At 39.4% G+C, this 22,365-nt stretch overlaps 2 protein-coding genes across 2 annotated transcripts in view; both read left to right on the forward strand.

Moving 5' to 3' along the window:
• fn1a (fibronectin 1a) overlaps positions 1 to 10,296 on the forward strand; it is a 35,510-nt gene extending 25,214 nt beyond the window's left edge. Inside the window, exons 32-49 of the mRNA XM_042426075.1 lie at positions 66 to 221; positions 344 to 457; positions 663 to 932; positions 1,292 to 1,503; positions 2,113 to 2,200; positions 2,379 to 2,561; positions 2,692 to 2,781; positions 3,248 to 3,439; positions 3,542 to 3,631; positions 4,216 to 4,324; positions 4,504 to 4,717; positions 5,208 to 5,378; positions 5,475 to 5,613; positions 5,855 to 6,022; positions 7,151 to 7,276; positions 7,607 to 7,713; positions 8,024 to 8,143; positions 8,878 to 10,296. Coding sequence (XP_042282009.1) covers positions 66 to 221; positions 344 to 457; positions 663 to 932; positions 1,292 to 1,503; positions 2,113 to 2,200; positions 2,379 to 2,561; positions 2,692 to 2,781; positions 3,248 to 3,439; positions 3,542 to 3,631; positions 4,216 to 4,324; positions 4,504 to 4,717; positions 5,208 to 5,378; positions 5,475 to 5,613; positions 5,855 to 6,022; positions 7,151 to 7,276; positions 7,607 to 7,713; positions 8,024 to 8,143; positions 8,878 to 8,946 — 2,618 coding nt within the window. The 3' untranslated portion in view covers positions 8,947 to 10,296. The remainder of the gene's footprint in view (positions 1 to 65; positions 222 to 343; positions 458 to 662; positions 933 to 1,291; positions 1,504 to 2,112; positions 2,201 to 2,378; positions 2,562 to 2,691; positions 2,782 to 3,247; positions 3,440 to 3,541; positions 3,632 to 4,215; positions 4,325 to 4,503; positions 4,718 to 5,207; positions 5,379 to 5,474; positions 5,614 to 5,854; positions 6,023 to 7,150; positions 7,277 to 7,606; positions 7,714 to 8,023; positions 8,144 to 8,877) is intronic.
• A 4,784-nt stretch (positions 10,297 to 15,080) lies between these two features.
• umps (uridine monophosphate synthetase) lies at positions 15,081 to 21,915 on the forward strand. Its single transcript, XM_042427161.1, has 10 exons — positions 15,081 to 15,327; positions 17,107 to 17,260; positions 17,605 to 17,729; positions 17,860 to 18,047; positions 18,206 to 18,303; positions 18,545 to 18,705; positions 18,794 to 18,911; positions 19,045 to 19,220; positions 19,323 to 19,437; positions 20,325 to 21,915. The coding sequence occupies exons 1-10, from the start codon at positions 15,166 to 15,168 to the stop codon at positions 20,501 to 20,503; spliced, it is 1,476 nt and encodes a 491-aa protein (XP_042283095.1). The 5' UTR covers positions 15,081 to 15,165; the 3' UTR covers positions 20,504 to 21,915.
• The last annotated feature ends 450 nt before the right edge of the window (positions 21,916 to 22,365 follow it).

A 22,365-nucleotide genomic window follows, 5' to 3' on the forward strand; every position in this document is an offset into this window, starting at 1 on the left:
GTATTTCCTCCCTCTGTTTCCACTCCTAGCGTTCTCCTCCTCATCTCTCCATCCTCTTCTCCTAGGTGTTGAGTCTCCTTCTGACATGGAAGTGATGAATGTGAATGATAACAGTGTCACAGTGAGGTGGAGCCCAGCGCAGGGCCCGATCAAGGGATACAGGGTGACTGGGGTCCCCAAAAACGGACAGGGTCTGTCTTTCTCTGAAGTGGTGGCTCCAGGTATTGTATTTGACCAAAATCCTTAGTATGTAGTGTTTTGTCTTTACTTCAGAGCTTGATAAGAAAGAAACATAAAAGTTTTTATGATCCTGTTTTTCTAATTTATTGCTTCTCTTATCCAGATCAGACAGAGATTACTTTCTCAGGCCTGATGCCTACAGTAGAGTACACTGTGAGTGTTTATGCTCTGGGACAAGATGGAGAGAGCTCTCCACTGGTGGTGAATGCCTTAACAAGTAAGGGTTTACCATTTCTAGAGAGATATTTGTGAAATAGTGTTTCATTTTGTGTTTGTTTGGAAAAACTTCCTGTTCTAGAGTCAAGATTACTATGTCAAAGTATGGTGCATATTAATTTGATTGAATTTTCAGCATATATTTATTATATAATCTGCCCCTTCTACTTTGCCACCCTTCTCTCCGCTCTCCTCACCTTTTTTAGATGTAGACCGTCCCAAGGACCTGACCTTCTCAGACATTGACTCCACCTCACTGCGGATCACCTGGGACAGTCCTGAGGGAATTGTTACATCTTACCGGGTCTTGTATTCAAGTTCAGAGGAGGGTGAGAGAGAGCTGCGCCCTGCTCCCCGAGGAGATGCAGAGTCCACTGTTATCTATGGTCTGCAACCAGGCACTGAATACACTGTGAAGGTCATTGCCCTGCATGATGACACGGCCAGCACACCACTGGTTGGAACACAAGCTACAGGTATGGAAGGAAATTAGTTTTCAATTAATATCTGATAAATAATATGGCAGATACAGTGTGACAAAGTTCAGAAACCCAATAGAAATGTTATTTTGGGCTGTAATGTATTAATATGTAAATTCTTTCTTTCGGTACTTGACAGTTTTTGATTAGTACAAAACAGTTTTGAGGTTTGATACCTCAATACATCCTCAAAAATTGCAGCAGCTATTATTTTTCTTGTTTCTCGGGGGTGCACATGGCACAGGAGCGGAACTAATTAATCATCTTCTTTTGCCTCAATCCTGCTAAAATGGAGCACTGCTCCCCTTCTCCAGTCTCTCTCTGACCATCTTGTATCTTTTCTTTCCTCCACCCAGCGATCTCACCCCCCACCAACCTCGAGTTCTCCCAGGTTGGCCCTACCTCTTTCACTATGCGCTGGGCTGTACCCGGTCAAGAAAACCGACTATCTGGCCTGACCGGCCTCACGGGTTACCGTGTGGTGGTGAACCCTAAGAACAAGAGCGGACCGACCAAAGAGATTAACCTGGCCCCGGACACCACACAGGCACATATCTCTGGACTCATGGTGAGTGTGGTGAAGGACTTTTTTTGGTTGTTGAAAAGAAGTTATAAGTCAATGAAAGTTTCATGTGTTAGTAGACAATCCTTAGGAAATGAGTATGAAAATCAACCCTAAATCATGCTTTTGACTGATAATACAACAAAGTGAACATAGTCCCTGCTTCACTGATGCATTATTAATATGAAAAATTAGTGCATACTTTGGAAAATGGTCAACAGACAGGTAAAGTATACATAATGTGTGTTTGCTGAACAAAAATGACCAAAAAACAAATAGGTATGATCCCGTTTAATTGTGTTAACTTAACACGTTTAAGGAGATGGTGAGGAGGAAGCATGTGACATGCCTAGGTCTTAAATTTTATTTTAAGTGGTAGGGAAACTGTCTGGATCTGTAACAAACATGCACAGATTTAGAGGCATGTGCACTTACTAATCCACTACCATTACTACCTCTTTTAGACATAAAATAATACACATACATAAAGTAATCATAGATAAAGTTATGACTGTCGCTGCAGTCAGTATACTTACACTTAGTGCAAGTGTAGACTGCAAAACATTGCGACTGATTTGAAGTCCTTCTATTTCTTTTTTTCCCCATTTCTCTTAGGTGGCAACTGTCTATGAGGTGCATGTTTATGCCTTGAAAAACTCGCTAACCAGCAGGCCACTCCAAGGAGAGGTCACCACACTGGAGAGTAAGTCTCTAGCTCCAACGTTATGACAGTCTGACAAATAAGAATTGTGTTGTGCAAAAAGCCACTCGTTTTCATCCAGTGATTTAAAAATATATACCCTCTCTCCTCTCCTCTTCTCTCGTCCACCATCCCACCCCTTTTTTTCGTTACTCTCTCTCTCTCCCTCTCCCACCTCAAGATATCAGCCCCCCTCGCCGCGTACGTATCTCTGACGTTAACGACTCCTCCATCACTCTGACCTGGCGCTCTAAGACAGAAATCATCTCTGGCTTCCTGGTTGAGGTCACACCTATTTCCTCTACAGGCTATTTACCAATCCAGAGGACCATCAGCCCTGACTTGCGCTCATACACTATCACAGGTACACACATATGAGAATGTAAACACACACAATATAAATTCACAGCTGTAAGAATAATCTAAAATCGCAAAGAAACGCTACACACACATCTGGGGTCCTTCATTTTCCTGTCTTCCTGTCTACATTTCAGGTCTGGAGCCCGGCACCAATTATAAGATCAACATGTATACACTGAAAGGAAATGGACGCAGCGCACCTCTCACACTCACCGCCTCCACAGGTAACCATTAACCATTGTCCTGAAGCTTCAGGCAAGAATTTTAAACTACTTTGAGTGTAACCCTTTGCACAGATAGTAAAAAAAAATATTCAGCTTTTGAACTGGCAACAGCAATTGACTTCATCAGTGTGGAATACTCAAATGCATTCCAGTATTTAATTAGAAAAATCCAGTTGATTGGTGATTGATTGTACTACAACTTAATAAAGTCTGCTTCCAATTTTATAACAAACTGGCATTATTAAATTTTCCAGTTAACTAGAAGATGTAAATATCATTTTTTATTTGCCTTTTCATGATGCTAAATGGCCAAAATTAAATTAATACAAATCAGTGTTTTGGTAAGTTGCAGATGTTATGCTGTGTTTTGATACTAGGTGTAGTCAGTATGAGTGTGGTTACTGCTGATTATCTAAACATGTGGCTGTATTTGATACATGTTTTTCTGCTTGTCTGTCTTTTCCAGCCAAACCAGTGGTCATCCCACCCACCAATATCCGCTTCACTTCCCTGAACGCTCACAGCATTTCTTTCACCTGGGAGCCATCCCGCAGCCCAGGGGTTACTGGGTATTATGTGACCTATGAGGAGGCTGGCGGTTTGCCCCGAGAAGTCACCCCCAGGCCCCATGCAGGCCAGAGCTATGCCCTTATCAATGGTGAGTGTGGAACAAGAGATTTAACATGCATGCAAATACATTGATCAAAACATGTGACAAATGTTCATAATGTTTTATCATGAATTTGTTGTTTGTTTTTAGGTCTGAAACCAGGAACAGAATATGTCATTAAGATTGTTGCCCTGCAGAATGCTTTGAGAAGCACACCTCTAGTGGGCAAAGCCAGAACCCGTAAGTATGCCAGCCATCCATCTCCAAAGCAAGCTGCTATTAAGGCATGCCACAAAAATGTTGACAATAAAACCATTAAATCCAACATTATAGGCTGTTTTTATGTTACCCACTTTGAGGAATTGTTCCAAGAATTGCAACTTTGTGTTTAATTAGGTGAAGTAATCTCGCCTTTTTACTGGGTCTGATTATGCTTATTTGTTACGACTGATGTAATGGATAATTTGTCTCACAGACCTAGCACTTTTCATCAGATTTTCTTGTTCACATTCATTATCAAAAATACAGCCTTAATAGCACTAATTATTTCTTTTTGCAAAAACATTGTAAAAGTAATGAGGATCAATTTGTACTTCTCCTGCAGTTTGAGTGCTGTGCTGTGCTGCCACCTGCTGGCTTTCTTCTTTAATTGCTGTGAAAGTAGAATTTCAGTATTTTTCATTGTCTCTTTAAATAGGAGCACAGTGAAACCAACCAACCATCTTGTTCTTTTTTCTGTGAAAAATGCAGCTAGTGGATGTGTGCTTTTGCTTTGCCTCGCTTGCTTCTAACAGCCAGCATACGTATGTTTCTTGTCCAATCAGAGCCATCGACAGATCATCAACTATTGGTCCCAGAGCTGCCTCAACTTCCTGTTCCTCACCGACCCAGCACTGACCACCTGGATGTTCCAGAGCCCTATGATGACAAGATGTAAGAACCTGTATAATGGTGCTGATTTCTGCAATTATTATTTAGGCTAGAGTCCAGCATGAAAAACACAAAAATTTATATTGAGTAAAATAGCACTTTTGACCTCAAGAAGACCATTTTTATCCTGTTTATCCTGTTCATATTTCTCATCTTCTTTCTTTATCTGTCTGTGTGTCTAGCTCCACCAACCATGTCCATTTGGCTGGTACTGGTGGCCAGAACCAACCAGGCCAGCAGGGTCAGCACATTTACACAGAGTACCAGAGCCTTGGCCCTAATAACGGTCTTGGCCCCAACGGTGGACCAAAAGAAGGCCAGAGACCCACTCTTAGAGAACCCCTGGTCTACATTCCTGTAGCAGGCCCTGATGGAAACAGAGTACCCCTGGTGAAAGTGCGTGAGACTTTAAATTATCTGCTGTAAATCTGATGTACTTCATGGTATTGTTTTAATGAAGATCATCCACGACACTTTAGACATCCGCTTATCTTCTTCTCAAGTGACTTGACCGGTGAAAATCTGGTGAAAGGTCATTCATACTTGTAATAACTGTTAATTAAAAAAATATCTTAGGTAATGTACATGTTGATAGATTATAAGATGTATTAGTATCTTAAATTCAGGATTGCAGTTGAATCAGGAACAGGAAGTACATACACTGAAATCAGTGTATGTAAGGAATAGCTGTAACTGTCTTTGTTTTTACAGTGGAAAAGACGTTGGAAGGTTAAGAAAAGTGGTTTTAAAAGCGAGGTATAGACCAGTGTGAGCTTCAGTTGAAACCCATAAAACAAGTCACACAACTATATTACAATGCAACCGACTCTTGCTCAGTGGTATTTTGACCTCACACTATCTGTATTCTGTATCTTTGATTTTATAGGTGAGTGATGGACATCTGCCAGGTCTTGCATTTGGTTTCCCTGACAATGAGACAGATTTCCCCCAAGAAGCACAGACAATTACAACCATCTCCTGGCAACCCATCCCTCAGACTTCAGAGTATGAGGTGTCCTGTAATCCTATCACACACACAGAGGAAGGAAGCTTTCAGGTATACATACTTAAACATACACAGTCAGACACATGCATACTGTATTCACTTCTGGGAAGTCAACACCTCTTATTAACCACCTCTCCCTTCATATAGATGCGTCTTCCTGGCACCTCCAACAGCGCCACACTGATTGGCCTGACATCTGGAGCCTCCTATAATGTCATAGTGGAGGCCATGAGGGGCGGAGCTAAAGAGAAGGTTCTGGAGGAAGTCATAAACGTTGGCAATGCCGGTACAGTAATCCACACTGACTTTCTTCACATGAAGCTTAAGTGTAACATACATTCCTATAAAGAATGTGTATACACAAAGATCACTAAAAAAATATCAGTATTACTAATTTAATTGATATTTCTTTAAAATCAAAATATAGAGCATATTATGTGTGTCCTCTTGTGTCAAAATAAGTAAGGACAAGGTAAACCACATCACCAGGTGCTATTCTTAACGTATTTTTTTCTTCCATCCCATAGTTCCAGGTGACATCCCCATTTCCACCAACCGGGATGTGTGTTATGACACATTCACACAGACCTACCATGAGGTGGGCTCAGAGTGGGAGCGCATGTCTGAGACAGGCTTCAAGCTGTGGTGCCGCTGCCTTGGCCTGGGCAGTGGCCATTTTAGGTGTGATTCATCCAGTGAGTGGCTTAATAACCCTTTCCCAGCATGCTTTGCAAACACCCAACGACACACCATGGAATTAGAAGTCAAATAATTCTATGTGATTTACTCAAGAGGAATTTATATAATGAAGAAATCACAGACGAGACTTAGTGCAGTTATATGGAACACAAAAATCTGTATTTTTCTGTATAATTTGATTGATTGATTGATTGATTGTGTACATATTGTTTATACGTTAGAGAGATTGTGTGTTATAAGAGGAGCCAAAATGGCATCATATCAGAATGCCAGTATATACAAATTACTTTAATTTTGGAGATTTTTAATAAATACATTATACATTATACACATTATAAATTCCTAAGCTCTAGTTCAAAAGCCATAGAATTGTAAAGTTCACGTTCTATGTGCAGTAGTACGCAGTAATAAGATCACAACATGGGCAGCCTTTGTAATGATAACTAGATCATATACAGCAAATTGCTTTTTCAACTTTTCTGATACTATTTCCTACACAGATACATCATAAAGATAATGATTTCTGTACAATGTATTACAGGTTACGATCAACTCCATATTAACTGAAGCAGTTCTGCCTGTAGTCTGCCCATGTTGGTGTCTCTGCTCTGTCCCTGTAAACTGTGCAAACATCACACTGAGAGGGCAGAAAACTAAGCTAAGCTAAGCTAACTCATTCTCAGTTATTTGTATTGTCCATACTGCTAACATGACAATATCAGAAACTGAGAACATCATCAGCATAGGTTTGCATCCCCGCTGGGACAATGTGACGACACGAACTCACTCAGTCTTAATGAGGTGTTCATGTTTGAACTACAAATATATTTTGCACAATGAAGATGAATCCCTGTTCTTTGCACAACTTTAGATACTGTGTTTTATACTTGTTTTATAGAGACTGTGATATTATACTGTGGGAAAAAGGATCTGTGAATTCCGTGAATCTTTCTCCGCAGTGTGAAGGAGGAAAGTTTAAACTTCTGAATTTTTGTTTGGCCCCTCTCTACGTTAACTAACAAACGTCCTCTCTTTCCTCCATACTCTTTTCGTCATTGCCATTTCACTCCGATCTACATCCTCTCTATCCTCTCTTTCCCTTTTACTTCCCCTCTCTCCTTCAGAGTGGTGTCATGACAACGGTAATAACTACCGCATCGGCGAGAAGTGGGATCGCCAAGCTGAGAACGGTCACATGATGAGCTGCACCTGTCTGGGCAATGGCAAGGGAGAATTTAAATGTGAACCCCGTAAGTATGGACCAGTACACACACACACAAAAGAAACACAACTACACTTACAAACATGTACATGTCAGACTGCAATACTTTAATCCAGGATGATTCTGTTTAAATTTAGTGCATCAAAAAATCATAAATTCACATTTTTAGTAAGTTGTAAGTAGTAGTAAATAGTTTTAAATAGTTTGTTATTAATTGATTTAAGTATGCATAAAATTACACATGTATCATTCTTCCTGGTTCACACACATCCTGGACACACAAGGATCCTCAATTATGTGAATTCAATTAGTAAACTCCAGTGCTGTTGATCTTTAATATGTAACTATCATCCACCAGATGAGTCGACATGTTATGATGATGGGAAAATGTACCAGGTTGGAAACCAATGGCAGAAGGAATACCTGGGCGCCATTTGTACCTGTACCTGCTACGGAGGACAACAGGTGGGATAACACTGTCTGTGTGTGTGTGTGTGCATGCAAATCTACCCTCTGCTGCTTCATGGATAATGTTAAAACTACACTTACATATTCTCTGATCGTATGTGTCTCTCTTTAATATTTTCAGTACCAATCAAAAGTCTGGACACACCTTCCCATTCACTTGAATGAGAAAGTGTGTCCAAACCTTTGACTGGTACTGTATGTGTGCTTGTATTCAAGTGTTTTGCTACCCTCAGAGCTGCATGATGGAGACCTTGTTGTCAAACTGAGTTTTTTGTGTTTACACAAACCTTTCCCGCTCCCTCTTTAGGGCTGGCGTTGTGAGAACTGCAGAAGGCCGGGAGGATCGACCGATGTGGACGCTGACCTCCTTCAACCTGTTAGCCCAGATGTCTTTGACCGCTACAGAGAAAACGCTCTACGCAAACTGGTCAGTATCACTTTAGAAGCTTTAATACTATTATTCTGCTCCACTATTTTCATTTTTATCACTCTTATAATCACCTACAAAAAATGTAAATTACGAATATAACAAACCATTAAATTATTATTAATATTTAGTCACAAATGAAAACATGATGTAAATACAGTACTCCAACAACTTAGACGTGAATTGAATGTGACTTTTCATCCTTTCATCTCTCCTTAACCTTTAAATTCAACAATACCTGCTTTATCAAAATGTGTCACAGTTGGAAGCCATGTCACTGTATATTTCTATGGCTAGCATAGAGCATGACTGTATTTTAGTTCTCTACAAACTGTTTTCACCATTATCTACTCACCCTTATTTCATCAAAACTCAAAAACCACAGCAACTTCCCCTCCACAAATCCATTTCTGTCTTCCTCCAATCCATGGAAATGTCTCTGGGTTGTCATTTTGCAGATTAAAAGTAGTATGAAATGTTATATTTCCCCAAACAGTAGCACATTTGTTCTAAAAGTCAGTTTTCACCCAAGGGCTGGTTGTTTTGGTAGTCAAGCACTCCTTTTAATTGTACAACTTAAATAACCTTTTGAAATGATACAAAACGAGTTAGTTTTGTAGATCTGTTATTTCTCATAGATTTCCATCCAGTACAAGCTAATAAACTAAACATCTCCTCTTCTCTCTTTTCTTTTCCTCTATTCTTTTCTCGCCCTGCCCTTGCCTGCTCTCCAGAACATCCAGTGTCCAATTGAATGTTTGAGGCCGGAGTTGCTTGCAGACGCTATCAGCCCCTCAGAGTAGAGAAGAAAGGAGGACGAGTAAAGGAGGATGAAGAAGTGAGACCCCTTACAGCGTTGCCACCACTTCAAGAAGGACACCTCCTCTTGCTTTCATTAAAAGAAGGCACTTCAATCAGACCTGTGCCTTTTTTAAAGGTTGTCCTCTCTGCAAATTTTAGTGCGTTAACAAGACTTTTCTACACCAAACCTCTGTGCCTTTTCAAAGATCCATCCAACTTTTTATGTTGGCTGTGTCTCTTTTTTTGACAGAAACAAGGATTTCTTCATCAAATTAACTTTTGACACAAATCTGCCAGAGCACAAATCCTGCTGCTTTATCACCTCAAACCTGCCTACTCCAAACACACTGTAGGCTACACATGCACACACACACTCACACACACACATACACACCAGATGCAGTATTGTTGTGTATTCTTATATACTGTTGCATCGAGTCTTTTTTTTTTTTATTTGTTCAAATTTAAAAACATTCCATGACAATTCGCTTCTTTTGACCAAGACAATACACACCGCTCAAAACAGGACTTACAGGACTTCATATAATTGACTTATTTGTAGCCATATTTGTTGCATTTCCCCTTAAAATTTATTGTAATGAAATTCCAAAGTCCAAAGCCATACACTGTCGTCCAAAGTTGTTGTCTCTATTGTTAAATACACACTCCAACATCCACAGCTCCAGTCTCAGCTTGAGTAACCTCGACAGACACGACAGTCACAGTCAGTTTTAAATAAAATGTGTCAGGACAGTTTTTTTTATCAACCTGCATCAGAATTCTTTGTAATGAAGGGGGTTACCGTCATAAAAGCTGTGCAGTAAGTGTCCTGTCTGTCTCCTTGTGGTCAGTATTCTGCTCTTGTGATGAGCAAAGCAGTTGGTCACTAGGATTTCTCTTCAAATGACAAGCACAACAGACTTTCCTTAAAGATAAGCACTGCTACTTTTGAGTTAATATTAAAACCCGTTGCCTCGTTATTATTACAGCGCAGGCTCTTGAAGTCACCATGTAAATGTTATTGGGTCATCTGTGGGTGTTATATAAGCACCTAACAAATCTAAAGCCAAAGTTGACTGACCAAAAAGTTAAACCTGTTCTCACAAAAATGTATTGGAAAATTCACCATTATTTTCAGGTGAGATGTATTTTAATTAACAAAATGTTTGTAATTTTTTTTTTTTTTTTAATTTTTAATGAATTTCTTTTATTTATCCCTTTTTATTCAGGCATTTTGTTCAATGCTATTTTGGGGTGTACACTTTGTTTGATTAACTTGTTTTTTTTATGGTTGGTGCCAAACTCTGAACTACTGTGGACTGAATCTTTTTAATAAACTGAACAAAATCCCAGCCAGTTTGTTGTTGTTGTTGTTGGGGGAGAGTGAATATGTTAGGGTTTGGTCAAATCTGAATTGTTTATTATGTATTATTATGTAAATTAAGCTTTTGAATTAGCTTTCCAGTACCTTAGATGTAGATGTATCAGAATAATATGGAAAGTCAGGGCTTTAGACTTTAGACAGCGCAAAAAAAGGAAATTCTAGCGGAAGTCTCATTCTACCCTGCAGAGTCTCCCATTGGTTCGTACAGAATTAAAAGGTGCAATATACGACATTCACTCCCACTAGATGTCAGCAAACAACTATTTGCTATGTAAAGATATAGAGAAGTAATGGTGTCCTGAGCAGAAAATGAAGTCACACTCCCTCTGTGTGTGTTATGTTATGTGCGTGTTAGTGCATGTGATTCCCTCCCTGTCCTCCCATGTCCATCTTCAACATGGTGGCCAGGTCACAAACTTTCTCATATTACAACTAAACAGTACACTAAAATATGTTTCTGAAAACATTTGAGGTGAGAAATAGGCAATGCAGTAACATAATCTTGATCCATATGTCATCACCTTTTTTCCCAACTTTGAGTAAACAACACACACATTTGTTTTGGTCTGAGATGCTGGTGCTCTAGTGCAACATCTAGTGGGGCTGAATGTCGTATCTTGCACCTTTAAAAGTTATTTAAAGGGGTGCTAGGTGAAATATTAGACCAAGAAATTGTGTCAAAAAAGTAATATAAATATTATAATGTGGCATTTGTTTTAACTACAGAGGCTAACAGCTTATCTGCCATTTCAGACTATAATAGATTATCTACTGTCTAATCAATTGGATTGTTGAGGCAGGGGGTTCCGGCAAACCTTGACCATAACTTTGTCCTATTTATCAGCTAAACACTAATAGCTAAAGGGCAAAAACTACAACCCCTTAACAATTTTGCTGAACTTTTAGATTTCACACATGCTCAGAGATTGGGCCTACAATGTTCACTGCAGAGTAATGACATGTCATCCAAAAAACTTATAAAACACTTATTTACATCCATTATACTGTAAATCAGTGGTAGCCAAATAGTGGCCTATGGGCCAAAGTGGTCCCTCTGACAAAGATAGTTTTCCTTTCTATTGATTACGTCAAATCTCTTACATGACTCTTCCTAAATCTTCGGTAGAAAATGATACACACAAGGCGCATGTAAATCTCGATGGATTTCACCTTGTAACATCTTATAAACCTACCAGATGAATAATAAAGGTACAAAACATAACTTGGCCAATCTGAGCAGAATATATTTGTGTCAATAACAGCACTTTGCTTCAACCATAAATGAAGAAGGCCACTGTTTATTGTGTGTGGATAAATTATTAATTACATTTCTAGTCTTGTAGTGTAATGTAATGTTTATGTTAGTGAGTCTTTTTTTGGAATTATGAAATCTGCCATCAGATACAACCCTAAAACTGTTATATACATCAAACTATTCTTGAATGAATTAAAATAAACAGAACAGAACAGAACATATAAGGGTTTGTTTTTACCACACCTATATGTAGGCCCCCCAACAGTGCAGTGCTGAAAAAAACTGGCCCATGGTTGAACCTAATTGCTGATCCGTGCTGTAAAAGATGTGGGGTTGCATATTGCTGACTGTGCGGCTTCGCCTGTGGCAATGACGCTTTTATTCCAAAGAAACCAGAGTGGAAGTGGTGACTACGAGAAGGCGGGTAAAGCAGCAAAAAGGGCTTTGGAGAGTGGGAGTAATGACATTAATGTAAATATTAGTAAGTTAAAAGCTAAAGTGGTGATTAAGGGACTAAACTAAATGAGGTGGCAGAATGAATGGAAGAAAGAAAGTAAAGTTTAAAATATCTTTTTAAAACTAAAGCATTAGTGAGGAGCGCACGGTCTAATAGGAAAGAGGGGAGAGTTATAATGAGATTAAGGAATGGTCATACTGGCCTAAAGAGTTCTCTCTATGTGACTGGAAAGCATAATAATGGAAATTGTGAATATTGTGGAGAGGAAAAAAAAGTGGACCATGTTTTATGGTACTGCCAGAAGTATGTTTCAAGTTTTGAAGAATGCGCTAAGAAAGATTGGAGAGCAAAATATCAGTAATACTCTAAAAAAAATCTTCAGGTGACAGTGTTGGAAACTCCTACTAGAATAGGGGAGAATGGGGTTGGTTGTCACATTCATTAGATGTCACTCCCTAGAGGGCGCAGTTAAAAAATGGTGCTGTTGGTACTGAAATTTCAATAAATGTTGAATGTTCAATTTTAAGACCATTCAACATGAAATTAAACTTTTTAAATTCATTTTAAAGGTTGACTCCATTATTTTCTTAATTAAAATAACATAGTGACAACCAGCCCCATAGTGTGTGACTACCAACCCCACAATGGGGATGGTTGTCACAAGTGCACAGGACATATTTGACAGTCCACATCTTTTGAACAGAATAAGCTTAAGGAGAGTAAGGTCATTCTATTCCTACCTGACACTTTAAGCTAAGTTCAGACCAAAGATTCATGACGAGACAAGTTGAAACTTGCAACTACTTGCAATGTGCCAACCTGCCAATTATTGGAGGAGTCTACAAACTGGTTATCTATTTAACACAAATCAGCTTGCCACTTGGTCGTCTGCCAGTTGTCTGTGCTGTAGCTGATAAAGACATCTTGGGAGGCAGATCGAGAGGAAGAAATACGTTGTGAATCTCTACATTTATATTATGAAATCACAAGATAAATGAAAAAACCCTACTGAGGTTTTATTACATATTAAAAACCACATTTTACACTTCACTTGAATTGTCAATTTGGAGGGCTGTTAGATTTCATTTTTGTTTCGAGTCAATGCGACTAAACAAGATGATGTATCGTCTCCATAGCAACGACTCTCTGTGCTTATGTTCTAACTGCCGGCTTTTCAGGGGTTTTTTGTAGCTGGATATAATTTGCAGCATCTTAAAATATGAATGAAGACAGTGGTAGTGAGTTACTTGCTACAGTTGCATTTTTTAGTATTGATGAAACGGTGAAAACATGAAATAAAAACAAAAAAACAAGAGGGTCGAGGCTCTCATTTCCTCCATCCAAACCATTTCAACCATTAGACAGTTTGTAAATGACTTGACCGGCTGACTTTGCTACAAGCTGATTTACTGTTGAAACAGGTGACGTGCCTTATGTTCTAAAACCAGCCACCGGTGACTTGCTAAGCTGAGTCACAGGTGATGCCACTAGCCGGCTTCAGTTGAGCTAAGATGGGCCAGTTCACACCGTTGCAACTTTTCCCTGCAACGTTCTAAAACAGTTTAATCTCGTCATGAATCTTTGGCCTGAACTGGGCTTTGGGCTTCCATTACACATTCAAAGGGAATCTATTAAAGATATGGTTTTTGAGGGATTGAAATGAAAGTAAAAAGTGTGACTACCAACCAAGCGGGTAGCTCCTGGTCTGAAAAGTGAAGCCAATGCGGAAGTGCCTTAAACCTGCATTCTCTCTGTTGACAGGACACCTTGAACTACAAACAAGGTCAGTTATGACTCTTTCTATTATGACTTTTTGATCCATGGAGATTTTATATTTGTAAAACTTTCCTCGAGCCAAGAAAAGCGATTTAAAAATCTGTGATGTCATCACAATGTAAAGTCTATGGGCAGAGCGGAAACTTGCGGGCGGAGCCAGCGGGAGAAACACTACTGAGTATATTCAGTGGGCCGCACAAAACACAGAAGCAAATATGCCATGCAAGCAATTCTTCTAGGATTGAATGGGCGCCATTTTTGGTCTGGTATCCAGCTCTTATAATACATCCATGGTGACATCACATTGACTACATCCATTTTTTTTTTTTACAGTCTATGCCAGCCATTCTCAACCACTGGGCCGTGGCCCACAGGTGGGCCGCAGAGTGCCATCTAGTGGGCAGCGCAGACAGTGGTACTGCCAAATGGTTAAAAATGTATTAGTTTTTGGTTAATTACAAAACTAGATATTTTTATATCTAAATGTGCTCAAGAATTCACAAAAAAAACGTCAAATTAAAATGCTTAATTTCAATGACCAGTTACATGTTAATATCACCACGCCAATCATGACACATCATTAGGTAGAGACAAATATGTTTGCCACTGTTAGCTAACTAACTTTCTCTGTGGATCCTGCTTCAGAAGACACATCTCTATCCGCTGTGTTGGGAAATGAACTGATGGAACTATCAGCAGACAGCAGCCGGAAGCTTCAGCTCACACAAGTTGACCTTGCTTCACTCTGGATACTGGCTGCAAGTCAATATCCCTCTCTGTCAAAACGGTCAATCAAATTTCTGCTGCCTTTCACCACCACCTATTTAAGTCAGGGCCTATTTATGTGCCACCTATTTATGTACAGTCAATGTGACTGTCACAAAATCAAAGGCAAGGAACAAACTGAAAGCAGCTACTGCACGTCAGCCTCTCACCCATCCCACCATGACTTGGAATTTTTTTAGAGTTACAAAAGGTTGCGAAACCCTGGTCTATGCTGCCAACCCCATTGTTCCCTGTTTAAAATCTGTGAAATATTAGTATAAGTTGTTTATTTATTTTTATTTTCATTTAACTCCCTTTTATTTATTTAATTATGACTATTTTGTTTATTATTTTGATTGTAATTATTTGTTTGGTAGAAATATTAGAGATAGAAAGATAATATCTTTAGTCCACACTCCAGATCAGTTGGTGGCGCTAATGCGCCCGAAAGCTAATGCCAACTGCCAATAATAAGTGACAGAAGAAGAAGGAGGAGGACGTGGTGACGTTGCTGCCTCAGAGGAAGCTCAGAGGAAACGTAGAGTGGAAATCAGAGTAAGAGGAAGCGCGGGCCAACTCTCCAAATGGACAACAACACGGACAACGTTTGTATCGACAGTTTAATCCTGAAGCTGCACGATGTGAACGCAGTGAAATTTGGAGAATACAAATTGAAGAGCGGCATGCTGACACCCATTTATATCGACCTGAGAGTGCTCGTGTCCTACCCCGCGCTCATGAACCAGGTAAGCACGTGCTGGTGTCCTACGCGCCGCGCGACCTGATGTTGGACTTTAAATAGTGTTTGATAAAGGAGACAAATTAATGACAGCCTGCAGGTTACGTGGCACATACTCACGTTATAAATGTCAATTACAGGGTGTTGGGTGTGATTTGGTTTTGATACGCACGTGGGAGCTTATCAGCATTTAAAGTTTGAAAGTCCAAAAGTCACACTAAAAGAATTTCAGTGAATTCAGTGAGCAAACTAGTTTTTACAAGAAAACTATAACTTTACGAATTTTGCAGCTGTTGAATGAGCCTGTCAATAAATTGCACAATAATCTAGAAACTTCCATCAATGTAAGAACGCACTCCAATACAAAACCACTTACTAAGCTTTAATAATGATCAGTTAGCTGTATCAGCATCTCTTTAACACAGTGTCAACAACATTGAACATTATTACCTGTACAGATATGCACTTTATTGAAGGGCTATTGCAATAAATTGAACTAGACTGGGCAACAAGTTTGCTTTAAACTGGTAACTCTTTGTATACTCTCATGCAAAATGTTATGATTTCTCTTATTCAGTTAATTGATAAGTTATACCTACCAACCTTAAATTAATATAAGGTTGCACAAATTACCCTAGTTTTGCTGAAAGTAGTTGAATTTATATCCTTTTAAAGGTATCAGTTTAACAGGTTACAACTAATCATTAACATCCCCTTTTATAGTGTTTAAACATTATCAGGGACATACAATGTGTTGGAACTTGTAGGAATGATGGAAAAATGATACGTCAGCACATGTGTAGGTACACTGGATGTTCTGGTCTCCTGTGTGACTTGCTTTTGTCATGCAGCCACCACATTTACATTTACATTGTTTGTCATTTGGCGCTTTGACACTTTTATCCAAAGCAACTTATAAATGAAGCAAGACAATCAAGCGTTAAGCCTCTTTCACACATAGTTCCCGGTAAATTACTGGGTTAACCTTTCAGGTACCGCTAGTGATTTTCACTATTCACACATGCAGTTACATTCAGGAACATTTCCATCTTGTGCCTTTTCACACAAGCCATGGCAATGCCAGAATAGATGGGGCAAGGGACAGTTCAGCAGATGGCTGTAATGTAACACTTATGGATGCCAACCACCATAAACTCAGCAGAAGAAGAGGGCAAAACTTTCAAAGTAGTGATTCATATTAGTGCTGATCTAATATGAATCAAGATTATGTTACTGCATTGCCTGTTTCTCGCCTCAAATATCTCCAGAAACATATTTTAGTGTACTGTTTCAACTCGTAGTACGTCACCCAGACGTCAAGTCTTGTGATTGCTTCACTCGCTACATGTAAAACTGTCTTTCGTCAGATGAACGTAACCCTTTACATGTTTGTCCCTGCAATCTTACTGCTTTCATTCACAACACAGCTGTGCCGGCGTTTTCCCTGAAATGTTACTGGGTCTTGAGGTGGGAAACTGGTGATACAGATTTCCCTGAATATCAATCCCTGCTCCCATTCACACATGAGCCCATGCAGGAAATGTTCCTGAACATTTCAGGGATAGACTGCATGTGTGAAAGGGGCTGACGAGTCACAAGTGCAATGACACAGAAGATGCACTAGACAGAAGATTTTTAAAATAAATAAATAAATAAAAAATCAAAGTTGGAAACAGCTGGAAGTAGACAGGTCCATAAGAAATAGCATAAACAACAAGAAAGTAGTGCATCAATCAACTGCTGCCACTTAAAAATCTTGATCGTTTTTCTCTTGTTACATCTCCAGGTGTCAAGCCTCATCTATCAGAGAGTTCAAGACGAGGGGCTACAGTTCGACTCGGTGTGTGGCGTTCCATACACAGCCCTGCCTTTAGCTACAATTATCTGCTCTAGACATGAACTGCCCATGCTTATCAGGCGCAAGGAGGCCAAGGACTATGGTAGGTGGCAAGAAGGATAGTCAGACTTTAACAAACTTTCAGGAATGCTGACCTTGTTGAACTAGTTATTACACGTGAAAAGATTTGTGTTCAAGAAGTGCCCCATTGTGGATCACTTGACTTTTAATCTGGACGGCTATATCTGTCATTGCAGAAGCTCATTTAATAAGAAACAACCTGATCTTTGTGTTCACTCTCCACAAAGTCAGTCTGGCCACATGTGATTGAAGCAGTTTCAGGAACTTTTTCCAGGAGCTTCTCTGGGTTAATAAATAGTCGGAGTCAAGCATGTCTGTTTGTTTAGGATATTAGTACTGATAAGTTTCCTCATGTAACCCCGCTAGGGACCAAGCGTATGGTGGAGGGCCAATGCCGTGAGGGGGACACATGTCTGATCATTGAAGATACGGTGACCAGCGGCACCAGCATCCTGGAGACTGCTGAAGTGCTCTACAAAGAGGGACTGAAGGTGCAGTAGCAACATGAAAACATTAGTTATGATAATATGATTTGGTTGGCAGTGAGTCCTTTTCCTGATCTTAAAAACTGGCCACAGTGGATGTAATTCTCTTTTAACATAATTGGTTTATTTGTTAAAGGTGACAGATGCCATCGTACTGATGGACAGAGAGCAAGGTGGGGTGGAGATGTTGGCGTCTCAGGGAATCAAGCTCCATCCTATCATCTCCATGTTCAAGCTGCTTAACGTGATGCTGGCCGCTGAACGCATCGACGCTCAAACCGCCCAGAGCGTCCGCAAGTTCATCCTGGACAATAACACTTTCAGGTACAGCGTAACACGAGAGGGAGAGGATCTGCTTCCTGGCATGTAGTGTTTATAGATTTGTCCTGTTATTTATTGTTGTTGTTTATTTATGATTACAGTGAGTTCATATTCAAAGAGGTCCTTTATGATTATAAAGAATTTGATTATGCCTCTTTCAGCCCGAAGGAGGAGAATGGCAATGGCATTCCTGCCACCAAGAAGCCATGTTTGGAACAGAACCTGGAGCTGAGCTACGCAGACAGAGCCAAACTACCAAGTATGTAGTCTTCAAACTTAGTCAAATGCTCTACCAGTATGGCTATCTAAATATAAAAGACAGTATTTCATTGTTGCATATGAAAATACATTCCACTTGAAAATATTATGCTTGTTGTAATATTGTAGTAAATGTTTTGGAAGTATAATTTTAATTTTATCATCAAGGCTCTAGACAAAACACTTAATCTTTCTTGAATGAACCTCTTCATATATAGTTTCTCTTTTCCTCTCGTCTTCAGACATTCATCCCCTGGCGTCAAAGCTGCTGAAGATCATGGAGGAGAAGCAGTCTAACCTTTGTGTGTCTGCTGATGTTACAAGCAGCGAGGAGCTGCTCCAGCTGGCGGACTCTCTAGGTCCGAAGATGTGTGTGCTGAAGACTCATGTAGACATCCTAAAGGTAGGAGTGAAACCAGTCCATTTGTCACAAAGACAAAATTGTCAGGTCAGGACAAATAAACTGATGCTTTTGTTCTGTCTGCTGAAAGGACTACACTATGGCCTTCAGCCAGAAACTGCAGGCTTTGGCTGAGAATCACAACTTCCTCATCTTTGAAGATCGCAAGTTTGCTGACATTGGGAACACAGTCAAGCATCAGTATGAAGGTGAAAAGATTAACATTATTTTTGTCATTCCATGTTTCATGTCTCATCTGTTTTTTTTTAAATGACTCTTACAAACTGTGTATTGTTAATATTTTAAGTAACTTAGCGGTATGTACATGTATCTCTTCTCCAGGTGGTTTGTACCAGATCTCATCTTGGTCCCACATAGTGAATGCTCATGCAGTACCAGGGCCTGGTGTTGTGAAGGGTCTGGGTTCTGTAGGAAAGCCTCTGGGCCGAGGCTGCTTGCTCATAGCACAGATGAGCTCCCAGGGGTCTCTGGCCACTGGTGAATACACAAACACAGTGGTAAGCATGTCACTAACTAACTTCAGCAGGTTCCTTTCCTCAAAAGTTGCAGTCTATCTATCATTTACACCACTGTTTTATCTCTGTTATCTGTCTTTATAGGTGAAGATGGCGGAGGAGCAGTCAGACTTTGTGATTGGGTTCATCTGTGGCTCTAAGATCACCAAGAGGCCAGAGTTGATCCACATGACCCCCGGGGTGCAGATGCAGGCTGGAGGTGATTTAAATGCTTTTTAATTTCACTTCCCTTGCCATTTTTTTTAATGCTTTTAATTATTTTCACAGAAATCTGGCATTTTACATTTTAAAGTTGAAGTTAATCAAAGGAAACTGAAAGCATGTCTGTAAAGGAAAATTCCACCTAGCTAAACATACATACATTAACATGTTATACCAATAATCTGCAATGTTCATGACTTTTAGGAGTTGATTCATGATGTGTTGTAATGTACCTACTGTGTCTCAACCCTAGAGGCACATATTGTACTGTGTGGTCCATTAGTATTTGGACAGTGACTCATCCCACCACATGAGCTCTGAAATAAAACAATTACTATAAGGTTAAAGTGCTGACTATCAGTTTTAAGGGTGTGTGTGAGCTATTCACACCCAAACAGTCATCAGGGTATGACATATTAGTCATTGTTAGACACAGTACTCCAATTTTAGGACATTTTTTTAAATTTGTGTAATTGTCTTTGTGGACCAGTGTATTAAAAAATGGCTAAATTACTGTTTATTTCATATGGATGTAAGGATTTTCTGACTAAACCTGAGTCAGCAGATTAATGTCATAATCATTGTTTCATTTTAAATCCAATGCACTAAAGCCAACACAACAATACAATGTGTTTAAATGTTAGTGTTCATGGATAGATTTTAATTATGTAACTTCTCTTTGAAGCCTTGAACTTAGACCACTCAAGCAAAAATGTATCAATGATATGTTCACTTTTCTGTGTGTTGTGATGTTGTGATTCCTCTTGAACACAAGGTGGTGCCGTAGTACAAAAAATGATTGCTGGCTTTGCTCTCAGTAACCAGTGACTGAACAGTTAGCACCTCCTTCTCATCCATCCCTCTCCCTGTCTCCCTCCACACCAGGAGATGTTTTGGGCCAGCAGTACACCACTCCAGAGGAAGTTATCTGCAACAAAGGCTCTGATGTCATCATTGTCGGACGGGGTATCCTGGAGGCTCCTGATAGGCTGAAAGCCGCTGAGGCGTACAGAAAGTCGGGCTGGAAGGCTTACATGAAGAGACTGGGTCAGAGTGGCCAATAGGAGCAAAAAAATCTTCATCTTTACGTCTAATTGAAAATTTAAGCTACCACGCTAACGAGGACTTCTGCAGATGATCAGGGTTTTTTTTGTTTTTATTTAGATTTAGATCTCCCAGGAACACCAGTGTGCACATAATTGTATACATAGAAATATATGTAGATATGTGCGTCTGTACATCACACTGCCACATCAAAACACGGGTTCCTACACAGTTTAACATGCAAGGGGGCAGTTGAGGGGAATGTAACACTTAACCGGTGAACATTTTTATGTATACTCTTGATTCTGTCCTATTAATAAGCTGCTCAACTTGACCCGGCATCTGATTTGCTCTGCTCTGGTACTTCTGACAAGGTCAAGTATTTTGGTGAAGGGTTTAGTATTATTTACAGGTAACCATGGAGAGTTGCAAATGGAGATAAATCCATGATTGTTTTCTAAGTGAGTTGCACTGTTAGTGTGCAGTAGCCTGCTAAACGCTAAATACAAGGTGTCATTCCCTTGACAAAGACTACAGCTTCCAGGCAAACTGAGGCTTTTCTTTGTCACAAACACACCATTCCTGTGTCTCCTTTCTTATGACTGCAGTATTAAAGTTAAAATTCAGGGCATTTTGCAGCATGCAATCAAAAATATTTTGTATTCAGAGTCAGCCAATTGGGATTTTCAGTAATACTGTAGAGACAGACATTTTAATTCCTCAAAACCTTATTTACTTGTTACATAAACATTTCTAGTATACAGAACAGGTGGATCAGTCACAGTTCAGTAGTGGATGAAGGGTTTCTTGACTTTTTGAGGGAACACTTCACATTATGAACTGAATAGGTCAACTACAAAATGATGGCTTTTGTTTTGCCTGATTGCTCGAGATGCCCTGGACCCTCTGAGCAGTGAACAGTCTACTTGATATGTATTTTTCACCAGCTGCAATAATTTAAATATTAGTTTGAATGATTTGATGAGTGTAGCCCCATTAGATTGTGAATTACAAGATGTGGAAGTGCTGATTTAGGCTTGGGTTAGTCGACATAAGTGTGTCTTGATTACGTCCAATGTCTACCGTCCATACTGATAACTTAAAATGACAGAAACCCATGTGAGGCATTTCTTTTTCTATAGAGAGATGAATTCTGATATGTGATATGATGCGTCAGCTCAAACAACCAGTCTGGAAGTTGTTCTTCATAGTTTGACTGTTGGTTAAAAAAAAAACAGTTGATAAACAAGTTTCAGTCCTTCAGTTTGTGACCACTCCCTCACATGTGGACAGAAGTTGCATCTTGCAAACAGTGTGTCCTGAAGCCATGACTGTTGTGCTTTTACTACTGCATGCAGTGAAATGGTTCATTCATGTTTGAGTCAGTGGGTTTTCTTCTTGATTTGTTTAATAAATGTTTCATCTTCTTCTCCAACAGGGACCTTCTTTGGCTTTTTAGTTTCTTCTCATAACTAAAGAAATGCAATGTTGTTTTTTTTTTTTTTTGCATAATGAGCCTAAAACCTTCAATAAAACCTAAATGTCAAAAAATCCCTTTTATAGTAAATTTTGCTCACCTACTGAATATGTTGATGCTTACTGTAATTCAATGTAAATGTTGTGTTTTATGTGTTATGTGTTTTGTAAGATGACATTGGAACACTCCAGCACCGGCAATATGGTTGAATTTAATGTTTTGTCTGACAGTAATATATATCACAATAGGGCTAATGTATTCAGAATATTTCTTCAACTGTAAAACGTTACATTGAACAAAACATTTTACACCTGTAAAAAGTTTTGCAACAAATAATGCTAGTTTTAAATTGCAGTTTTCCTTTTATATGATCAAACATATGGTCGTAACGTCATTCTAGTTCTC

The sequence above is a fragment of the Thunnus maccoyii genome, chromosome 11 (genome assembly GCF_910596095.1).
Source record: "Thunnus maccoyii chromosome 11, fThuMac1.1, whole genome shotgun sequence".
Taxonomy (NCBI): domain Eukaryota; kingdom Metazoa; phylum Chordata; class Actinopteri; order Scombriformes; family Scombridae; genus Thunnus; species Thunnus maccoyii.

Bases quoted from the DNA above. Each gene is read 5' to 3' on its own strand.
- umps (XM_042427161.1), top strand. From the start codon at position 15,166: ATGGACAACAACACGGACAACGTTTGTATCGACAGTTTAATCCTGAAG. The intron at 15,328-17,106 runs GTAAGCACGTGC...TTACATCTCCAG, and splicing joins ACCCCGCGCTCATGAACCAG to GTGTCAAGCCTCATCTATCA. The intron at 18,912-19,044 runs GTGAAAAGATTA...TCTCTTCTCCAG, and splicing joins AGTCAAGCATCAGTATGAAG to GTGGTTTGTACCAGATCTCA.